At 34.1% G+C, this 21,239-nt stretch overlaps 5 protein-coding genes across 5 annotated transcripts; 2 read left to right on the top strand and 3 right to left on the bottom strand.

The window, feature by feature from the left end:
- Nucleotides 1-795: 795 nt before the first annotated feature.
- Nucleotides 796-2,452, top strand: TRIADDRAFT_59040 (uncharacterized protein; the record flags this gene model as incomplete). Its single annotated transcript, XM_002115125.1, has 3 exons — nucleotides 796-1,082; nucleotides 1,826-2,057; nucleotides 2,342-2,452. The coding sequence occupies 3 exons, from the start codon at nucleotides 796-798 to the stop codon at nucleotides 2,450-2,452; spliced, it is 630 nt and encodes a 209-aa protein (XP_002115161.1).
- A 547-nt stretch (nucleotides 2,453-2,999) lies between these two features.
- On the bottom strand, nucleotides 3,000-5,094 carry TRIADDRAFT_38063 (expressed hypothetical protein; the record flags this gene model as incomplete). Its single annotated transcript, XM_002114947.1, has 4 exons — nucleotides 4,894-5,094; nucleotides 3,624-3,831; nucleotides 3,306-3,413; nucleotides 3,000-3,124 (listed from the first exon to the last, which is right to left on the bottom strand). Exons 1-4 carry the CDS (start codon nucleotides 5,071-5,073, stop codon nucleotides 3,000-3,002), a joined length of 621 nt encoding a protein of 206 aa, XP_002114983.1. The 5' UTR covers nucleotides 5,074-5,094.
- A 2,141-nt stretch (nucleotides 5,095-7,235) lies between these two features.
- Nucleotides 7,236-10,238, top strand: TRIADDRAFT_28728 (uncharacterized protein; the record flags this gene model as incomplete). Its single annotated transcript, XM_002115124.1, has 17 exons — nucleotides 7,236-7,355; nucleotides 7,485-7,656; nucleotides 7,782-7,827; nucleotides 7,903-7,982; nucleotides 8,061-8,137; nucleotides 8,243-8,340; nucleotides 8,457-8,529; nucleotides 8,574-8,729; nucleotides 8,841-8,879; nucleotides 9,002-9,089; nucleotides 9,179-9,225; nucleotides 9,342-9,441; nucleotides 9,541-9,646; nucleotides 9,758-9,800; nucleotides 9,878-9,937; nucleotides 10,011-10,067; nucleotides 10,146-10,238. Coding segments are annotated over 17 exons (1,455 nt in total), but the record flags the coding sequence as incomplete, so codon positions are not given.
- Nucleotides 10,239-10,760: 522 nt separating this feature from the next.
- TRIADDRAFT_59037 (uncharacterized protein) lies at nucleotides 10,761-14,504 on the bottom strand (the record flags this gene model as incomplete). Its single annotated transcript, XM_002114946.1, has 9 exons — nucleotides 10,761-10,919; nucleotides 10,999-11,097; nucleotides 11,562-11,611; nucleotides 11,685-11,754; nucleotides 12,240-12,299; nucleotides 12,592-12,643; nucleotides 12,974-13,079; nucleotides 13,431-13,579; nucleotides 14,431-14,504. The coding sequence occupies 9 exons, from the start codon at nucleotides 14,502-14,504 to the stop codon at nucleotides 10,761-10,763; spliced, it is 819 nt and encodes a 272-aa protein (XP_002114982.1).
- A 1,975-nt stretch (nucleotides 14,505-16,479) lies between these two features.
- Nucleotides 16,480-20,605, bottom strand: TRIADDRAFT_28700 (uncharacterized protein; the record flags this gene model as incomplete). Its single annotated transcript, XM_002114945.1, has 2 exons — nucleotides 16,480-16,906; nucleotides 20,427-20,605. 2 exons carry the CDS (start codon nucleotides 20,603-20,605, stop codon nucleotides 16,480-16,482), a joined length of 606 nt encoding a protein of 201 aa, XP_002114981.1.
- Nucleotides 20,606-21,239: the final 634 nt, after the last annotated feature.

Genomic DNA, 21,239 nt, shown 5'->3' with positions numbered 1-21,239 from the left:
ACATTGGTAAGCTAAAGTGACATACTCGTATTACTGTGGCAGTACTATATATTGCCTTGTGTTTAAATATTCTTATACACTGTACCCTACACCGAGTGTACACTGTACAATATGCTGGCGTATAATGCCAGTAAAAACTCCTTGCCAAGCGGGAGATCCTCTTCGATCATTTTTTAGCCTGTACTGTACTGTACACTGTAAACTCTACATTGTGTAGGATTTCTTTTCTACTGTACAGTAGAGTAATCAGTGCATATTTTTATGGTTTATTTTCGAAATAAAACCTGTAAAACAAACTTTATATGTATGATTTATATAAAATTTAAATAAAGTCGATCAATTTTCGGCCACTTTATTTCATTTTGAAAAATCTGGATTGAAATTCTTCACGTTGTACATTGAACTGTACACTTATCAAAACTTCTGCAGCCTATAACTTTAGTATTGTAGGATTAATTTCCCTGTAACTATTGCGAATCGACCATTTTTGTTGGTGCTCATTTAGTTATTGTTGAATGATCCAAATTTAATGTAAGCACCCATACACGCTGTACAGTACTCACTGTCCATCCGTCCGCACTACCACAGCACCGCAACCTGCCAGCCAGTCTGCTGGCTACGGTTACGGCACAACTGCAACTGTACTGTTAAAAGCTGGTTTAGCGTAGTCCGGGTGGGTCTAGCTTTATTTCATTGCAAGGAGCAAAGTCGTGTAGATTGCTGCTTCCGCTGTTGTGAATTTGTGTTCTGCTTTATCCAATTTTATCAACTGTGTCTAGTACTAATGGTATAGAAATGTCTTCGCTACCGACTTGCATAGGTCATCGATTGCTCATGAACATTTCAAATACGATGTTCTTTGGTTATCGGGCACTTTCGACAAGCACTATAGCAAACACATTGAAACCAGCTGCAAAGTATTCCTCAAGTGATGATATGATGGATAAAGAAGATGGGACGAAACAATTAAAATATGCTACCGTTTTTAATAATCGTAATCCGCGTAATTTAGAATTGATGGCCTTAGCACCGAAGGCAAGAGGTTATGGAACAAATCCGATAAGGCAGGACTATTACCACAAGTAAGAATCTGATCCTAATTTTTTACACTTTGATGCAAATGTAGAGTCTAATGAAAGATTCAGTATTAATTCACCGTGCAATGTGATTATGGGGTTCTGCTGACACATGGAAAGAGGATACTGTAATACTATGCTGTACTATAATTAGTTAAACCTACTATTTGAACTATTTGCTATCAACATAACAAGGTAGTGAGATCTTACAAACACCATGTAGTATTATGTTACAGTACAGTACTTATCTCATCAAGATAAATGACTTTTACGCGTATACTGATTTTATTGGCTAGTAGCTTAATCCTAAATTATACAAACGCGTACTTCGAAGTTTGAACTTAACGGACTGATGATAAACGCACTGTAAATATAGTGCAACATGCAGTGTGCGTAATTTATCTCGTACACTGTAATAAGCACAGCTCTGCACTTTAACTAAATGTTGGCTCAATATTTCGGAGTGCAAGTGGATCCCTTGTTGCCTTTTAACGTTAAAGCGTGTGCTTATAACGGTGAATTAAAGAAATAACCCTCGGTGCAGTGTTATAACCATCTACTGTAGATGAGAAATTGAATTAGGGGCTGCAGCTCTATACCGAGAAAAAATACGCAATACGTGTCCTTAAAAGGCTATAAAACTGTACTTCAGCGATCTATGTTCATTGCACCCCGTTTACTATATGAACTTATTCGACAGGATAGTGTATGCTACGTAATACTGATCTGCGAAATATAATCCCTTTCAGAGCACATTTGGAAATTTCCAACTGGCACATCAGTGCTTATGTATGCCATCGAGATGGACATCGGGTTGCTAGTGCTTCTACGAAAGAATTTCCAATAGCAAGGCATTTATATAAAACTAGCGACGTAGCTGCAGCAGAAAATATTGGTCGTGTGCTTGCACAACGATGTCATGCGGCAGGTATCGAACGATTAATTGTTGACCGTATCTTGACAAAACAACGAAGTAAAAAGGTAATCATCAATTTACTGCTTCTCAGTGCATAGTGTACTCTTAACTAGTAATATTAACGTAAATTTCTGTTCGCTTTGTAAACTATGCAAATTTTGCAACTGTGATTCTTTGATATAGTTGCTTATATCATTCACAATGTTTTAATTTCCTTCTTCGTAGACTGTTGCATTTATCAGAGCTTTCCGGAGAAATGGGATTCTTCTTAATGAACCTCGGCAGAACTATAAGATTATCCAATAATGAAATCTTTTGTAATAACATAATATCACTGAATTATTTTTAGCTTTTGTACTTGAAGATACGGCACGTTGTTTTTTGTTTCGCCGCAATTCTATGCTTATTAGTTCTTCAGCTAAGGCACACATGTAAATATAAGGTGAAAGCTGCGGTCTAAATACTTTTAGAATAGATTTGATCAACCGTTGTGGCGGATTATGAGTTGGTTATGATTAAAATGATATAAATTAGTCTAATTGGATCAAGGTGGTGCTTTATTAACAGATGTTAATTGCAGCTAAAATGACTAATAAACATCTAGAAAAGAAAAGATGGGTCAACTGGACAAACCCTGATTCATGGAACAATTCCAAGAATTTTTCAGTGGCCACGCACGAACTGTTTAAACACTAAATGATGGGAACTATGAATTGATTAAGCGTGCTTTTCATATTTAATGTGTCTCATCCTTTCAAATGCAGTTTCCTACATTCAAGTTTAGGAACCTTTCACATGAAATCTACCTTAAATGCTAAACGGTCCAATACATAAATACAAAGTCATACCAACTATCCTGGATTATTATGATAGATAATAAGCCAGGTAAATTTTTAGCAATAACCAAAAATATATCTTGAATAGCTTTATACATTGGTAAACAAAGCTATTAAAAATCTTTATATTAGTTGTATTTCGCATTAATCAGGTAATATCACATCAAATGATTAGATAACCCTTCTGACTTCGAAGAATCTTTTCAGATAATATACTTGGCCAAGGGTCATAAATACCAAAATAAGACTTTCAAAGAACGACCACCACACAACTCTTGAGTTCGTATTATCGTTGACTAAATAAAATTTAAAAGATAAATTTACTTCATTAGTAACATTAAATACTGTACGTACCAATCCACATATCATTTTGTATGGAAATAGTCAACATTTGAAACGGTAACATACCACACACAGTGCGAATATCGCATTTGCAATGTTAAGCATACGTAATCATACTGGTTTTTGATAACTTACTCTCCCGATGTATTCTTTCTCGAATTTGCATGTATTCTTGTTCATGTTTAACACTGCTGAGTGAAACCGATAGCTGAGTAAGCATACTATCGAGCTGGCTGTGGTTGGCTATGGTATAATAGTAAAACATGAGATCATTAAATGAAGGTCGTTCCATAAGAGTTTAATGTAGTACGAGCATTGTCGTGCCTGATTGTCCCGCAATCTTACAGTAATAGTATAAGAACTACAGCTTCATATATACTGTACAATAGAGATTAGGCAGTAAAGCATAAAACAGAACGTAATTTAGTAAAGCTATTTCCTATTGGTTGATACCGTCTTTATCTTTTTCGTCGTCTTTGACAGCAGCAGGATCTTTTCTTACTTCAACCTCTAACGAAAACACTACCGTTTTTGGAGTAAGAGTTGACATTTTGTTACCAAAACAGTAAGTGTAGACACCATCCACAGGCGCCGCGAAGACATATTTGCCACTTGATTCACGTTCTCCACGATAGATATCACTACCATCTGGTGCTGTCACCTTTTGAAGGTTTAAAAGTAGACATTAGTGACTTAAAATTTCATGCAATGCGACATCACTTTCGCAACGCAGATAATATGGTGCTAGATACGGTACGGTTAGGATTCCTGCAAAATACATTACTGTACAGTATAGTGTTTCCACTACGTCCGCATATTAGTGGAGATACTAGTTCAAAAGAGCAACCACTGTCTCACATGTATCTTTTAGCCAAATTATAACATTCTTACAATTAGTTACTGTATACTGCGTCATAGAGTATAATATATCATGGATGCAGATATGATCAAGTATCCTAGAGTCAAATGGCTTTAAGTTACTGTATATTTTACTGATATTGCGCTATATTCACCGCTACAAAAGTCATTAGTATCTCTACTTCGGCATATCTTGGATTATGTGAGGACAATATAATATAGCAGGCTACAACATTTTTATAATAATTTCTTTATCGTAAATCTGATGATAATTCTGCGTAAATCCGACTATGAGCTTCTGTAATCGAAAAAAGCTGTATTTGCAGAGTTATGCTACAGCCAAAAATTCAACATTTTTTATCCATTTTAATCTTAAATCTTCGATTAATGTATTTATTGTATGCAACTGACAGAGAACAAAGTAATGATGGCATCTTTAGCTGGAATCGTAACTGTATTGTACTGTACTGTACATACGGTTGAAGTTTCCAAATGCTTTACTCCCAAATTTAAAACATTACGGATGTATGAATAACAGTTTCCAATGTTACAGTATAAATTGTACATTCTAGATGTATCCAATCCATTGAGTTATAAATTGCCCTTTCTTGTCCTTTATTAAAGCGTCTCCGTTTTTAGACGTACGTGAATTACAGTACAGTAGAGTAAAGTATAGTGTACACTGTACAGTGCTGTAACTAAGTACCATGAGAAGCTGTAAATATCCTTTTTTTAACTATGGTATTCGTTACAGACTTAATAGTAAAGAGTAAAATGAGAAAGAAGCGAAAATTAAATTCATAATTCTCGGTTACTGCTACGTATTGTAGGATAATATACAATATAATGAATTAAAAAGCTTTACCTTGATATCAATGTCCAGGAAACCACCCTCCGAAACTTCGAAAGTTAGTTCCATTTTAGAACCGCCGCTAACTTTCTCCGTAAAACATTCTTCTGAATCAGCATCAATGCGAACCATGTATCCATGGCAGTTACTGACGAAGAGTAGTAAGATAGCAACCAATATTTTACAGGATTTCATCTTGCTTAGCTACTCTTATTCTAAATTACAGCTACTTCTAGCCTTCTTTATCAATCTCATATGATAAAAAATATCATAATAAGGCTACAGTAAAAAGCCTTCGATGGGTTACTACAGCTGTACTGTACGGTACAGTATTATACTGTACTGTACTGTACTGTACAGTACAGTACAGTAATACGAATATCAACTCATCCATTACAGTACAGTACTATACAGTACGTACAGTACAGTGTACAGTACAGTAGATCTTCCCTTTCATTTACTGTACAGTACATGGTGTAGAATTTCTTTCTAGATAAGTCAGTGAATATTTTTATGATTTATTTTCGAATAAAACCCATAAAACTGTATATCTGCTTAAAGTGCAGTAGTTTATAGTTTGGCAAGATAAAATATTGTATACATCAAATAATCGCGCTGATCCATTTCGCTACGTACAGTGTACAGTACAGTATGAGAAAGAAAAAGAAATTTATCGAGATCATTCGTTAACGAGAAGTTGTACTGTTCTGTACAGTGTACTGTACTGTATGGACACTCATTGCACAGCACTACAGTACAGTACAGTACAATACAGTACTGGAATACTGTACGCTTTTAGTCGCCACGTCACATCACAATATCGATTTGTTGGCACGTGCAGTTTAGTCTTGAACGTACAGTACAGTACAGTACAGTACAAAGTACTCCAACTTACAGTACTGTACACTGTACAGTACAGTGAACACTATGAAATTTAAAATTTTTTGGCTACTGTGCAAGCGTACAGTCAAGTGAGGTGACTGTACTGTACTGTACAGTGTACAGTACGTACAGTACTCTACTTCGAAGTGAAATAAAGAAGTTGCTAAGTTGCAGACACTGCTGTACATGGTAGATTAGATGTGTAAATTTGGTAATATTTTTTAAAGCTGAACGATTAACGATAAATTTCCATGACATTATGAGGTTAGCTGTTGATTTGCCTTGCTTGGGATAGCTGTAGAATGTTTTTCAATCTTTCGTGTAGTACTGTATCCGTTTGAGTTTGGTGCAGCACAACTCACCACCCAGCAATGCAAAAACGCTTATGCAAATGCTTGTAGACTTCAAAACTCTGAAAGCTAGAAACATGCCTTAGAACAGGGAAACATGTTTGATGCCATGATTAATTACACCAATTTATATGGCTAACGGAATTGTAGAGCATGTGTACTTGTCCAGTAACACTGTAACATATTGAATTGGAAGATAGGTAGTTCTGTAATACGACTGATAAATACCGTAATTATAATCCGATTACATTGTACTTCCATTTGTACACATACTGTAGTTTGCAAGTACTGATTTATTGATTTTATCAGTTATTAATGAGTGACTGTTAGGCGCATTGATTGCAGTCTTAAAAGCTTACCTTGTCAATGAGTCTTCAATATTTACTGCGTACTGTACTGCATTTGGATGTATTATAATGACTTACTTTTAGGACATTGTGTTGCGAAATATGAATATAAAACGAGTTGCAATAATGAGCTCACACCTTTTAAGGATCTTATACAGTAGAATAGTGTATGCATTGTAAGATGCAACTGCAACAAGCTCAGATCAGTTCACCGATGATATATTTACTGTAAATCTCGATGTCAATGATGCATTAATTAGTATATATATCATTATAATATCTCAATGAGATAACCTAATTTTATCATCAATCACGAGGACATGTTGTCAGGTTGTCACTAGTTGCATCTCTATTCATTACTGTACCTGTAGAACATTCATGTTTAAGGTGTCTTCGTATAGAAATAAATTTCTGATCATACTGTAGGTACGGTACGATGCTTTGATATACTAAGATTTGCAATTCTTACATTATTTTTATTCCGTTAATAACAGTAGAAACCAGTTATTGGTATACGTACTACCATATACAAGGACATTTATTATACTTTTGACCAATGATAGATGCTACTACGTATAAATGCTTATCAAACAAGTCAATTTTATTTGCAATGATAATTTAACAGTTCTTATATTATATTACTGTGCTGCAATGTACAGTATGTTTTCATATTATTAATCATACTTCCGCTAAACGTTAAATTTGTGCGATACATCTGAAATGGTTTCACTTTACTAACGTACTGTATTCCACTAGTGATCCAAGCTCGAATACAGATAAACGTATTTTAGTGCAATTCAAGAGCGAAACTGGCGAATTAGTCGGTTCTCCCCTAGACGTCCCGATCGAAGTAGATGTCAAACGCCTTCAATTGATTTGTAATGCTGTTATAAATGAGGTAAGATTGTATTATGGTTATCTATTCAGCTGAGTTTTTCGACTTTGAAAAATAGAATTTATAATTAAGTATGTATTATCGTCGATTTGTCTAAATAAGCTATACTCACTTGTAATCCCTGTAATGTAGGATGATTCAACACCTTACGCTTTTTATCTCAATAATGAAGAAATATTGGATGACCTGCAAACTACTATCACTGCAAAAAATGTTGATACAGAAAGTATTATAGAGATAGTTTACCAACCTCAGGCCGTATTTCGGGTTAAGTCAGTTACACGATGTAGTAGTACTTTACCAGGTATAGTACAAGCAAATAGAATGCTTAATATTTGACCTTTAATTGTTGTAGTGTCATGTAAATCTATTTCAGGCCATTTAATGTACGCGTGTTATAAATTATTGATGATTGCCGTTTCGTACCAGGTCATACCGAAGCTGTAATATCTGTTGCCTACAGTCCTGATGGCAGGTAACTACTGTAAATAGTTATCTGATAAGAAGAACCGTGGATAAAGTCGAATTTGAAAATTCTTTTGTCTTTTAGCTACCTTGCAAGTGGATCTGGTGATACTACGGTTAGATTTTGGGACATCAATACCGAAACTCCAGATTATACTTGCAAAGGTTTATCTCATGTACCTGTAATGAAATTTCTGGAATGATTTAAATTCGTATGCTAACTTGCATGTTATGACTCTACAGGTCATAAACATTGGATACTATCTATTGCTTGGTCACCAGATGGAGAAAAGTTAGCTTCAGGATGTAAGAAAGGAGAGGTATGTTATAAATTTTACTGTAGTGTTGTGTATATCTGCTAATATCACTGTTTAGCGATACCTGATCAATTGGAGCTTTTTAATGGAAATAAAATTTATGTATAGATTTGCCTATGGGATCCCAAAACCGGAAAACAGATTGGGCACGTTTTAGTAGGACACAAACAGTGGATTACTTACTTAAGCTGGGAACCTATGCACAAGTTCGTTACACAGTAGAATAGTACGCTAGACTAAGTACTCTTTTAATCCGCAATCATAAGTAAATTATGTTTGTTCTACCATACATAATTTTTTCTCAATTACGATGTTTTAATAGAGATTCCGACTGCCGCTTTTTAGCAAGTTCTTCGAAGGCTAGTTATTCATATGGCATTATAGAGTTTAAATCAGTTATTCGCGCACTTATAAACGTAGCTTACTGTATGTACGATAGGATGCTTCTGTACGAGTATGGGATACCGTAACTGGTATAACGAAATATGTACTTTCTGGACATCTACAATGTGTCACTTGTGTGAAATGGGGCGGTGAAGGTTTAATATATACTTCTTCCCAAGACAGAACTATAAAAGTTTGGAGGGCGAGCGATGTTAGTGATGCATTAAAGTTGACTTTAGTATTTTTAAACTTGTAAACTAATTATATCGACTATTAAAATATTTTATTAAAAATAAATGTTACATAACTGTAATTAAATTAGGGAATTTTATGCAGAACCCTTCAAGGTCATGGACATTGGGTGTGTAATCCTACTTTAATAGTATTTAATATCATTTATACGCGTAAACGATATTGGAACAGTAATCCCTGATTTTATTTATGTTTATTATTATTTATACCTTCGATATTTTAATTTTATAGGTTAACACTATGGCTTTAAATACGGACTACGCCATGCGTATTGGTGCATATGATCCGGCTAAGGGAGAGAAATTATTAGTAGGAGGAAGTAAGATATGAGTCTTAATGTGTTCCTATATGAAATTTACTTTTGATATTCGGGTGCCTAACTGATAATATTGTTACTTTTCACAACAGAGAAAAATCGTCAAGAAAAATCCCTTCAAAAATATAACTTAGCTCTCGTATGTCTGTACAATTTATTTTACCGCAATTGGGCATTACAGTTTTGGAAGATTATTTTAGAGTAGCTGAAAATAATCATATAACTTTACTAACAATTGATTCACTCATATAACAGAAACTAACGGGGAAAGAACTTATGGTTTCTGGATCTGACGATTACACTTTGTTTTTATGGCATCCTGCTAAAGAAAAAACGCCGATAGCTCGCATGACGGGTACGGAATGATCCGTTTATGGGTATAATATTTTATTTTAGAAACTGACTCGCTACTAAATCAATCCGTCGTTTGTTGTGTATTACTGCTTAATCGTAGGTCATCAACAACTTGTAAATATGGTATGCTTTTCGCCGGACACGCGGTTAATTGCCAGCGCTTCCTTTGATAAATCGGTTAAACTATGGGATGGCATCACTGGAAGGTATGACCGAATGTTGATAGTTGGATGACTTGATTCACTTACCAATTAAAGCTTTAGATTATTGCTATCACGATAGCTAGAGACTTATACATACTCTTCTGCCATACTTAGATTCATTACATCTTTACGTGGCCATGTAAAGTCAGTGTATCAGGTTCCCCTAATTACAGATTACTTAATTAAACATGCATTCATAGGCTTTTAAAGATAACAACTTATAAATTGTTTTAGGTGTCTTGGTCAGCTGACAGTCGGCTGTTTTTGAGTAGCAGTGCAGACAGCACATTAAAAGTAGGTGTCATGTTATTTATCTCATGATAATACCGTCAGTATACTTTTCAGTAATGTGTAATACTTATGACAGGTATGGGATGTGAAGAGTAAGAAGTTACACATGGATTTACCGGGTCATGCTGATGAGGTTAGTTGCAATATCTTTTATGTATGTGAAAGGTTTTATAAGTCATCCAATTGCAACGTTCTAATTCCATTTTAACAGGTTTATGCTATTGATTGGAGCCCTGATGGAGAAAAAGTTGCAAGTGGAGGAAAAGATAGAGTTCTGAAATTGTATGCTTATAGATTTTTGTGATATAGCTACTTAGTTGTAAATTTACGTTATATCATTGAAGAAATATTTTATTTCATTTTTTCAGATGGAGAAGATAACACATTCTGATAGTGTACAGCGTTTAAATTAAGAGAAGCACATAATGTGTATTTTTATGTTAGTTCCGTTACCTATTTTACTCCATATAACATTGTATCATAATAAATGTTTAAATACCAATGAATGCAGTGTATCAATAAAAATATATATATATTTGCTCTGTAAAACTCTGGGTTGCTCTTATACGTACACTGTCTCAATACAGTGTGTTATCGTAATAAAGCATAAGGAGCTATAAGTTGCTTAAATTTTATAGATAAAAACATGAATGAAGTACAATATAAATATTGGATAGTAACCACATTCTTGATAAGATATTACTGACCAAAATATATTACTGTATGTATACAAAGATACTAACTTACATGCCCGAGTCATGTCATTGCTATAAAGCTAAATAATGTAGCAGGTTATTCATTCGTTATAGGCAGTGTAAATCTGTAACTATAAGCCTTTACCGGATATAGTATGAACGATATTACAGTAAGTCTCCATCTCTTCGGATAAAGAATGCTCTGCTTCAACATAATTAACAGCGTGTCTGACTAAAGCATCTCTTAGTTGATGTGAAGACAATAGATATTTTGCTAAACCTATAAATTCCTACAATTTCATAAAGAGAGAAGATTACATCATATGTTTAATGTTATACAAATTATACTTGTTAGATTGGGAATATTACCTCTGGTGTATTAAATAATAACCCTGTTTTAAGATGATCAACAATTTCGCAATTTCCCGCATTTCTTCGAGCAATTACTGGGGTACCGAGATTCATAGCCTATGAAATTATTTGGTTAAATTAATGTTAAGTATTTCATTATAATTTTAAGGCAAAGTAGATCCTAATAATTCCTGGGATATTTTAATTGTACCCTGAAAAACTATGAAGTACCTCTAAGATCACTCCACACATTCCTTCATTTATTGAAGAATTAACTAACGCTGTACACTGTCTCAAGGCCATATGTAATTTTGGTTGAGGAATTGAGTCTACATAATAAACTCCAGTATATCTAAAAATTTACATAGGTTCAGAACAGAAGCAACAAAATTAAAATGCATATAAAAATATAAATCGATGTTTTCGTTAGCACTATATTTCTATCTATACCGTAAAAGATTTTCTTTCATCTTATAAGAGAATTCCGTATCGATCTAGACTCGAAGTACATCTATTTAGCTGTTGTACTGGTAATAAATGTTATACTCAAAAATAGCAGCACAAAATAACAAGTTTATTACCTCAGGTCCTATTATAACGAGATAAATTGACGGATCTTTCCGATGCCATTCTGTAAAGTGTCGAGATAGGATATTCTAAAATTAGCTTCTAACAATCGTGCAACAAGTTACTATTTAAATAACCTGAAACAGCATCAGCTAAGAATAGAGGATCTTTTATTGGTCGTATGCCAGCAACTAATAGAAAGATAGTCTATACAGGATTGAAAATTTTCAACTTGGTTAAAATCATGCAAAATTGCATATTGGGCATGGTAGTTGATGATAGTCCGTTGTTTTATAAGTCTATATCTCTCATTCAGGTTGCAACAGAAACTTTATCGGTATTTTTGTTATTAAATATTCACCACTAATTATAGTATTCATAACACTGAGAGACTATTACAATGTGACTTAGTACTCGATTAATCTTACGATGTTTTGTAGATTTTGTTCTTGCATGCCTAGGAAGAAAATTCAAAATTAATGCGGTGGTGACGGACTGTTTATAAGCGAGTAACATTCCATTGATAACTGATTTATTGTTATCAAACTTAAAAAATTCCAGCTAAAGGATGAGTTTGGTACATTATCAGAACCGAGCAAAAAATTATAGCAGGAAGCAAATATAATATTGTAATATTTATAGAAACATGATTAAATGTTCTATTAAGATCCATTGTCTTAAAGGTTACTTACCCAATTTCTCTTGTAAATGGGCTTTAAAAGAAAACGTATTTTGTGGGTTTGTAACAACACCTTGAAGGTAGATGTAAAAAAGGGTTTATGGAAATATTACTGGGAGTAGGGAATCAATTAAGACTGTAGTCTTTACACAGTTATAAGAAATGAATATTTAAATTTTAATCATCTACATTACGTTAGTATTACTAGGCTATGTCTTACTTTGTGGTTGTTTAATAATGTTATTTATTTGTGTTGGCTACATATTCCGGGATCAGAAAATATATCATGGTACAAATATATATAACATTTGTTTAGATTGCAATATTTTTAAGGTTATATAAGAAAACTTATTTTATCCTCTCACCCATTGAGCCATAGCTAGATTAAAATGAGAGCGGGTAAACGCAATTAAGTATCTGTAGTAGACAAAAATAAACTGAGTAATTCTCTTATGTAATATCGGAAATAATATCCTATCAATCAATAATCTGTTTTTTAATATATTTATACTGCACTAACAGTAATCCACAAGAATACAAACCGAAAGTAGCTCAATTTTATTGATATACGAATAGCTGTACAATTCTGACTAAATATATGTACTAACTAAATACCTTGTAAAAAATATATCAAAAAAAGTGCATGCAATATGAAAAGGAATGATTCTGAAAGTTTAGTTAATTTCTCGAGGTTAGATTTCATACTAACATCAGTTATATCACAAATTAATTACAATTTATTAGTACCTAGCCCCAAGAACGGCTTCAGTGATAATAGGCATTTTCTTAGCATCGTGAATGTGCGTGTTCAGGTCAGTACCTGCAAAAACTATGGCATATGGTAGGCAGCAGCCTAGAAGAAAGTAGACGTAATTGTGCGTGCTTGTCAAAAATATTAGGAATACATTGGCAAGCTACTAGCGCTATTAGTTAACTCAGAATCTTTACCTGTATCATTACTTAGAGTGATCAATCAATTATTGTAAGTAGGATTACATTAAAATTTCAATAGAGTTAATCGATATTATTTGGATTCGAAATGGAACTGTAGTATTTTATAGTCACAACAACAAATTATATATAAGCTTATTATCTTTCTGGCTTTTAATACGTCTACTCTCAGACACGGCGAACAGTTCATTATTTATTCCTTTACAGTATAATACGATAGTTACAATAAGGATTCTTTCGTAGTTTGGCTTACTAATCAACAAATTGCCAGTTCGATAAGCATGAATGCCAATAACACAATTAAAATGATTTCCTTGGAGGTAATTGTTTAGTGATGGTGCACCAGTAAAGTCAGCGATTTGTTTACATGTGCATCCGATTCCTGCATGGTTTAAAAGTTTCCTAAATAAGCAGATATTATAATTCATCAATGCGTGTCTAAAACCACGGTCTACTAGAATTTCCTAGTTAAAACATAGGCGAAAGTGAATACAAACAAATTTTCTAAATGAGCCATTATAATTCATCAATGTACAGTAAAGTACAGTATATCTAAAATACGGATTTAGAGAATACACAACAAGTCAATTTCTAGAGACTCGACGATTTATTGGCTAGGTAAATTTCTCCAATACAAGAAGACATGTTACTCAGAATGACCCTGGAATACAGACTAATGTTCTACCTATTTTTACTACATTAATGGTCTAGTGATTTTTAAGTCTGTTCTATAATTATAATCTATCAGCAATTACAACAATATAGCACAGAATCACAAAGTGATGATCAGCCTCATTGAATGATAATATTATTGTTAAGATTTCAAGAGTTTTCGTGAAATAATTTTGAGGTGCTATTAGATTAGATTCTATTTCAGTGCATGATCATACTAAGATACTATACACTGTTCTGTACAGTATGCACTATCTTAGTATGATCATTCATAACCCCTACATTGAATTTATAAACGAAATACCTAAGACAACTAAAACTGAATAATCTAATTAGTTATAACCGAACCTTTCTTAGCTCTACGTATAGTACTGTACGTAGAATATCAAGAAATTTACGACAGATCCTAATGCTTTACATTCAATCAACTGTCAATGATAAATATCCATATATTATTAGTAGATAAACGCTTGTGAAAGTAATAGTAAATACACACACAATTATCATTAGTAATACTGAGGTAGTTTAACGTTAACGTACGTGTAAGATATTCATTGTAAATATCTTAATTTCCTTATTACCTCAACCTTTCAGAAGTTGATGAATTTCCGCACTCCTTTCCCTTCGAGCTGTATAACAGCAAGACAGAAGGCATCGTCAATAAGAAAAATGAAATTACTTTTTACCAGAAATTATATAGTTATAGATAGTTATTAACTCATCTGCTGCCTACAGCAGTATTGTTAATAACAGCGCCGACGGGTAACAGCTGCAAATTAACTGAGTGTCTAATCTAACCAGGCCGCAAGTTTGGTAATCTCCAGTAGTGTGCAAAATGAATTGTCATGTTATTTTCATCTTTACTTTGTCTTTTACTAAGCTATTAAAGAAGAAACGGTTCATGGGGTGACAACTAACTTTGCACAGTGCCTAATTCATATGCAATCTTTGATGAACCGAATGAATCTAGGTAACACAATCGACAACACCCTCAAATTCAATCAATCAAAGCTGCTACGCTTGTACTGAAAGAGAAGACAAGCTGCTACGCTTGCGTAGCAGCTTGTCTTCTCTTTCAGTACAGTACAGTACGTACTGTACAAGTGTACATCCATGAATTACTGTACAGTACTGTACTGTATCGTACTGAGTGTGAACCAGTTCGAATCAGAGTACTGTACTTTAAGGTATCCTAAAATCACGAGTGTGAATCAAAGTGTAATAAGAATTATAAGAATGTAAAGCTGAATAATTTTTAAGAGACTATACAGTACTCCAATTAGAACTTAGCAAAGAGATTAAACTAACTTGCGTAGGAGAAATGCTTGCTACTACTAAATGAGTATAGTTATTCTTAGTACGTCTAAATTTTAAGGGATTGCGTGAATAATATGAACTCTTGGTGATTCTTTAACTCTTAGTCTTCCCCCTCTTGTGCACAGTTCTCAAATTGCAAATCTATGTTGTTGTTTTTCTTGAATTTTCCATGTAGTCTTCAGTGAATAATTAATTACTTGTAAAGATCACGGGATCTTGGATGTTACACTATCACTGCAAATTTAGACCGGTCAAATCCTCTCGGCTCTGCAATAACGGTAGCTAATAGTAATGATAAATACTCTTTGAGAAACAAAACTATAATAATATCAAAGATCATTCTCTCATATTAACAACATTTATATTTAAATGAAAGGAGAATGAAATAGTATTTATAATTCGTCAAGCTTTAACTTGAATTGCTGACATACATGTACGAGTATAAGAGTAATACGATTATAAATTATGCAGGCGGCAGCTCAAGCCATCATGAAAAAAAATTCCAAGACATTTTCATAGCGTTATTTGCAAGAGTTGCGGTAATGGTTATGTTAAGGTGATTTAATAATTATGTATTCGCGAATCCAGTACGAAAGATAAAACTCATGCAAACCTTCGTTCTGCAGATCAATGGAGTAAAACAATTGGAAATAGCAACGCTTCCACTAAGATATGTCTAAGCATCATTGAATAGTTATTTTGGAAGCTAAATATTAAAATTATATTGACTTTATTGTGTTATTTTCTTAAAGAGCCATATAAGCTGCGGCTTGTATCAGACGCTTAGCTTGGGAGACGTCAAATACTGGACCGTAAATAATAATATATCGAGGTACATCAGTATTTCTTAGCAACGAATTAAGTATACAATATTACGTAAGTAAAAGCAAAGGATGTTTAGCCCTTCTAGTTGCTCTACCACATAAAACGGTTCGATAAATTTCATAAAAATTTGTCTACTATCGAATATTGTATAAGCAACGAATTAAGTGTAGAGCATTACGTAAGTAATAGCAAAAAAGGATGGTTAGTCCCTTATAGTTGCTCTACCATATAAAACAGTCCGATAAATCCCATAAGAACTTGCCTATTATCGAATAGTGTCGCAGTTGAATTCCTGCTTTTTATACGCGTCAGCAATTTCGTAAAAATAGAATATGGTAGTTTACTAGTCTAATCCAATTTTTTAAATGAGTAACAGATTCATTAAATATATCTATATCTTTTATCGCTGCCTTTATAAAAGCAAAGTTATAATCTTATGAATCACTAAAACTACAAAGTATAAAGTTGTTACTATATAATACTTGATCTTATTTTTTCGAGCCAGCTTTACTAACGATTTCATCCCAGTCTGGCCAAACATTCTCTTTTATGCGTTCAAAGTAAGTTGCAAGATTAGGAAATTCGTTCCTTACCATTTCAGCCGGCCAACTATCTTTACGCAAACCATGAAGAACATTGGCAAGAAAAGCAAACACACAAGCATCGATTGTAGTCGGTTTATCACCAAAAAAAAACTGCTTGTCCTTAAGCAGATCCGAGAGCGCTTTAATGTCACCTCTAGCTATGTGCTGAATCTCTTCTGCGGAATGCCTACCAATTCCATGGCCGTACATGCTTTTCTTAATTGCAGGTACAACAGCCATCTTTAATATCCGGCCAACAAACCAGGAGAGCTTCATCATCTGACGGAAATAATCGGTATCTTGAATCCAACGATTATAGATGATTGCAGCCCTATAGTTATATAATCAATGATAAAATTATTACGGATCCACTACTACAGTTGGCTATTAGAAATTTAAGACCAAATAGACATACAATAGATCGCCATTTTAAGATAGGGACTGTCGTAGACTCAAAAATAATTGCATTACATTATAACATATTAAAAATTTGCCTACTTTATTGCCAATACAATTTTATCTTAATTCGATTGAAACCTGTTTTTCGTATCACTATCGTTATAGCCGCTACATTAGGTTCATTTACAGGTAATATTTAACGCGTGCAGCATCGTTAGTTAATATGGTTGGAAATAATACAAGCTGTAGTAAAGTAAACTATGCCGATTCGTTACAAGCTTGTTTAATTTTAGAATAAGCCTGAAGTTAATTAGATGTATAGATGTAAAGCCTCTAATGATGTTGTCCTAAGGTACAACAAGTCACTCTGTTTGAATTCAATCTAGAATTCGTAGCTTGCGTATCTCCAATACACAGACTAAAGGCTTGCAGATAGTACGCTTTACATTACATAAAATACTGTATATACTTACACGGATTATATAATTATAGCAAGCGATCGCGGTTGAAGTCAACTGTATAATAAAAAAATTAACTTACCATACTGTATTCTCTTCAACGGTCTTCTGAATAACTCGAGCTACGGCCTTTTGTTCGTCGCTTAGATGGCTATCAATTTGAACGTTAAATCTTTCCGTTAAAAACTCAATGATAAATGTAGAATCACAGTAGTCTTCTCCATCAAGCTCAATCCATGGCATCTTATTTTTTCTACCACACGGATTTTTCAAATCGTGGACAAATTCGATGTTAGCCATTCGTAAAAAGGTTTGTAACTTCAAGACGAACGGTGATGGATTGACTACAGTACTCCCAGCTCCAGCGCCATGAAGGACGACTAACCCTGGCTTAGCTAAGGCACTTTTAGGGAATGATTTTGGCTTTTTTTTGCTCATGTATAAATAACCTCCGACACATAAAACTATTAAAGATCCCACTGCAATCGGATTGCTGCTGGCGAAATTTATGGGCGACGACAGGTCAAAGTTCATCTTGTTTAACTTTATTGTTGAGTACTGTAGTGTCTCAGGTAGTGTACACTGTACAGTACAGTAATGCCGGCTATGCTTTTAAATATTATTATATTTAGTGTTAACTTATTACAGTATATCAGAATACCCAATGCAAGATCTCCCAAGGGTGTATAGTACTGAAGACACTCAACACCTGACTTCCGTAGGCCAATAAATAATGATGAGTCGTATTCTGGTTACCGTCTGCCGGTTACAAACACTGTTAGAACGCCCGTATTAACCTAGCACAATAAATACGAATATTGAAGTAAAATTAAAATAAAATTTAATTTAACTTGTACGCGTACGAAAAATGCAATGAGTGGAACTCTCATTACACCATGCGTACAGTACATGCATTGCGTGTTTTATAGATCTTATTGCACACAGCTTCGCAGTTAATCCTTTTGCTTTATTATTAGAACAGTGCTGAATCATTTCCAACATTACTTACAACAATCTCAAGAGCTAGAGACTGTCGTAATCTCCACGATCAACAATGCACTTATGCAGTTGTTAACAGGTGTCAATAGGACTCTGCATTGCTGATACTAGTAGAATTTGAGTAATGTGAATACTGGTGAGCTATAAAATAGTCCAATGATACGGTACGGAATTAAAAAACAAATTATACTATACAGTACAGTATGTATAAATCACTTCATACCTGAATCCTCGATCCTTAAAGTTAAATGCAGACTAACGAACAGGTAAATGATTTTGAGCTTCTTCTTTACAGATAGTATTGCTATAATTTCACAAATTGCCTTTGACTACATATAACAGCAGCCAAAACTTTTTGACTTCGTAAGCTCAGACAGGAATGGACAATGGACACTCCTGCGGGCGGACGGACACTTGGCCTTATTTCGTCAACAAATTAAGTCATATACCTCGTTATGACTTCAGTATGAAGACAGTCGGTTCTGAATTGACTGATTTTTTTCTAAAAGTAAGTAAGTAATATTACTTACTAATACATAGTAATTTACGTTCCATTGCATTGCCTGTTGCTAAGCTCTACTGAGAGTACAGACTGTAGTTTACGGCTGTGTACCCGCAACTCATGCCAGATAGTGCCTTCCTACAGTATTTCTAGTGGTCCATGGTCTAGCTTACGTGATTAGTCACGGACCACGTTAAGAAAACCTACTTCTATTGATCTGTGGGTTATGTGCGTTATTCTAGCTTTATACTAAATATGGTACGAGTATGCCAAGTATCATGAGCAGTTGTACCGATAGGTGTATTTAACCATGACCAGAATCATAACTTGTCTCTACCGTATTAATTTTATTTTAATACACGAGTAGAAAATTTACAAATTATTTTGTCTAATACAAAATGGGGCTAAACTTGGTTACATTTTTAAACATAGATTCACAGTCAGTAAGAATTTTAAAATGGCTCTCAAAATTTAGTGCCCTCAGCTATAAAGGAGCCGGTGATCAAATTATACATAATTGTAATCTGAAATAAGTCGGCCATACATTATACATAGATTAACATTTCTTTATCAGAAACAGCTGTAGCATAGCATACTTACTACAACATGGACCTCGGTAGATGCTTTATGGTAAAGCATGTAGTGGTCCATAGCTACATCACACTTCACTAACCAACTTTTCTACATTACTAAAAATTGCACAAACATGGACTACTATATGCACCGGTATAACCGTACATTCGTACTAGTCCGTGACACAAATATGGATGAGGCTTTTTCAAGGTCATATAATTAATTGATCTTAGAGCTGCAGTGTCCTCTTCATGATAGCAATTTACGATAATTTTTCAAGCTAACGTTATGCTTTGCTAATAATTTCGTCCCAATCAGGCCAATAATTCTCTTTCATACGATTTGTAAATGCTACAAGATTCGGAAATTCGCTTTTGATCATTTCATTTGGCCAGCTTCCAGGGCGTAACCCATATATAATATTAGCAGTAAAGGAGAAAACACACGCATCTATTGTAGTGGGTTGATCACCAAGAAAGAACGATTTATCTTTAAGCAGGGCAGACAGAGCTGCCAGATCGCCTCTGGCAATGTGCCTAATCTCTTGGGGTGTGTGTCTGCCGATACCATGTCCGTACAAGTTCTTCTTAACTGGAGGAACAAAGAATAACTTGAATATTACCCCAACAAACCAGGGAAATTTCATCATGTTTAGAAACCAGTCAGCCTCCTCAATAAGGCGATTATAAATTATTGTAGCCCTATAAATTAACAGTCAAATATTACTGTACAATATGACATATATATATACAATGAAATGTAAAGTTGTAGCTAGATGCGTATATACACGTTTACGTCATATGTATAAGCATACATGTTACACGCATAGATATATTAAAATAATTAATTAATATAACTACCATGCATTCTAAATGAGCCTGGTCGTAAACATCATAAAAAATCAGCTTAATTTGTAGTACCAGATTGTATTCTCTTCAATCGTTTTCTGGATAACTCGAGCCACTGCTTTTTGCTGCTCGCTAAGGCTACGGTCAATAGATACATTGAATTTTTTTGTCAGATGTTCAATTATAAAAGTAGAATCGCAATAAGCATCTCCATCAAGCTCGATCCAAGGCATTTTCCCCTTTCTACCCATAGGGTTATTACGATCAAATACATATTCGATCTTTGCCATTCGTAGAAATGTTTGCAGCTTTAACACATAAGGTGATGGATTGACAATTGAACTGCCAGGGTTAGCACCGTGAAGGACAACCAAACCAGGTTTAGCCAACGGACTTTTAGGAAATGATTTAGATTTGGAGTTACGACCACCTGTTATATAGAAGTAGCAGCTTCCAATGCCAATAATAGTAATGGCAATGACTGGATAAGGGTTCTTTCCAAGAAAATCTGTAATGTAATCTATATTTGATGTCATATTTATACGATGTAGATTCGTAGATGGAATGGAATAAGATTATTATAGGAGTATATTAAAGTTTGAACATGAAATGGATGCAGCTAATAGCTTAACTTATAGATGTTGCTGATGTTAATGCAGATAACAAGATGCGAGCTCGAATAAAACCAGCAATAAAAGGATATGAGGAGTATCTTGAAATGCTCTCAATAAATATCTATGCTATAAGCCAATACATATTGTTTATATAATAATGACATCATCGGTTTTGCATCATTCTTAAAATGCGTACTATCACTACTATGCACACACATGTACGTATTGTAAGCGTATGATGTAAAGTTACGAGTGTTGCACGGTAGTGTAC

Source organism: Trichoplax adhaerens, genomic scaffold (assembly GCF_000150275.1).
Source record: "Trichoplax adhaerens TRIADscaffold_9 genomic scaffold, whole genome shotgun sequence".
Classification (NCBI taxonomy): Eukaryota; Metazoa; Placozoa; class Uniplacotomia; order Trichoplacea; family Trichoplacidae; genus Trichoplax; species Trichoplax adhaerens.
This window is presented reverse-complemented; position numbering and strand designations above follow the sequence as displayed.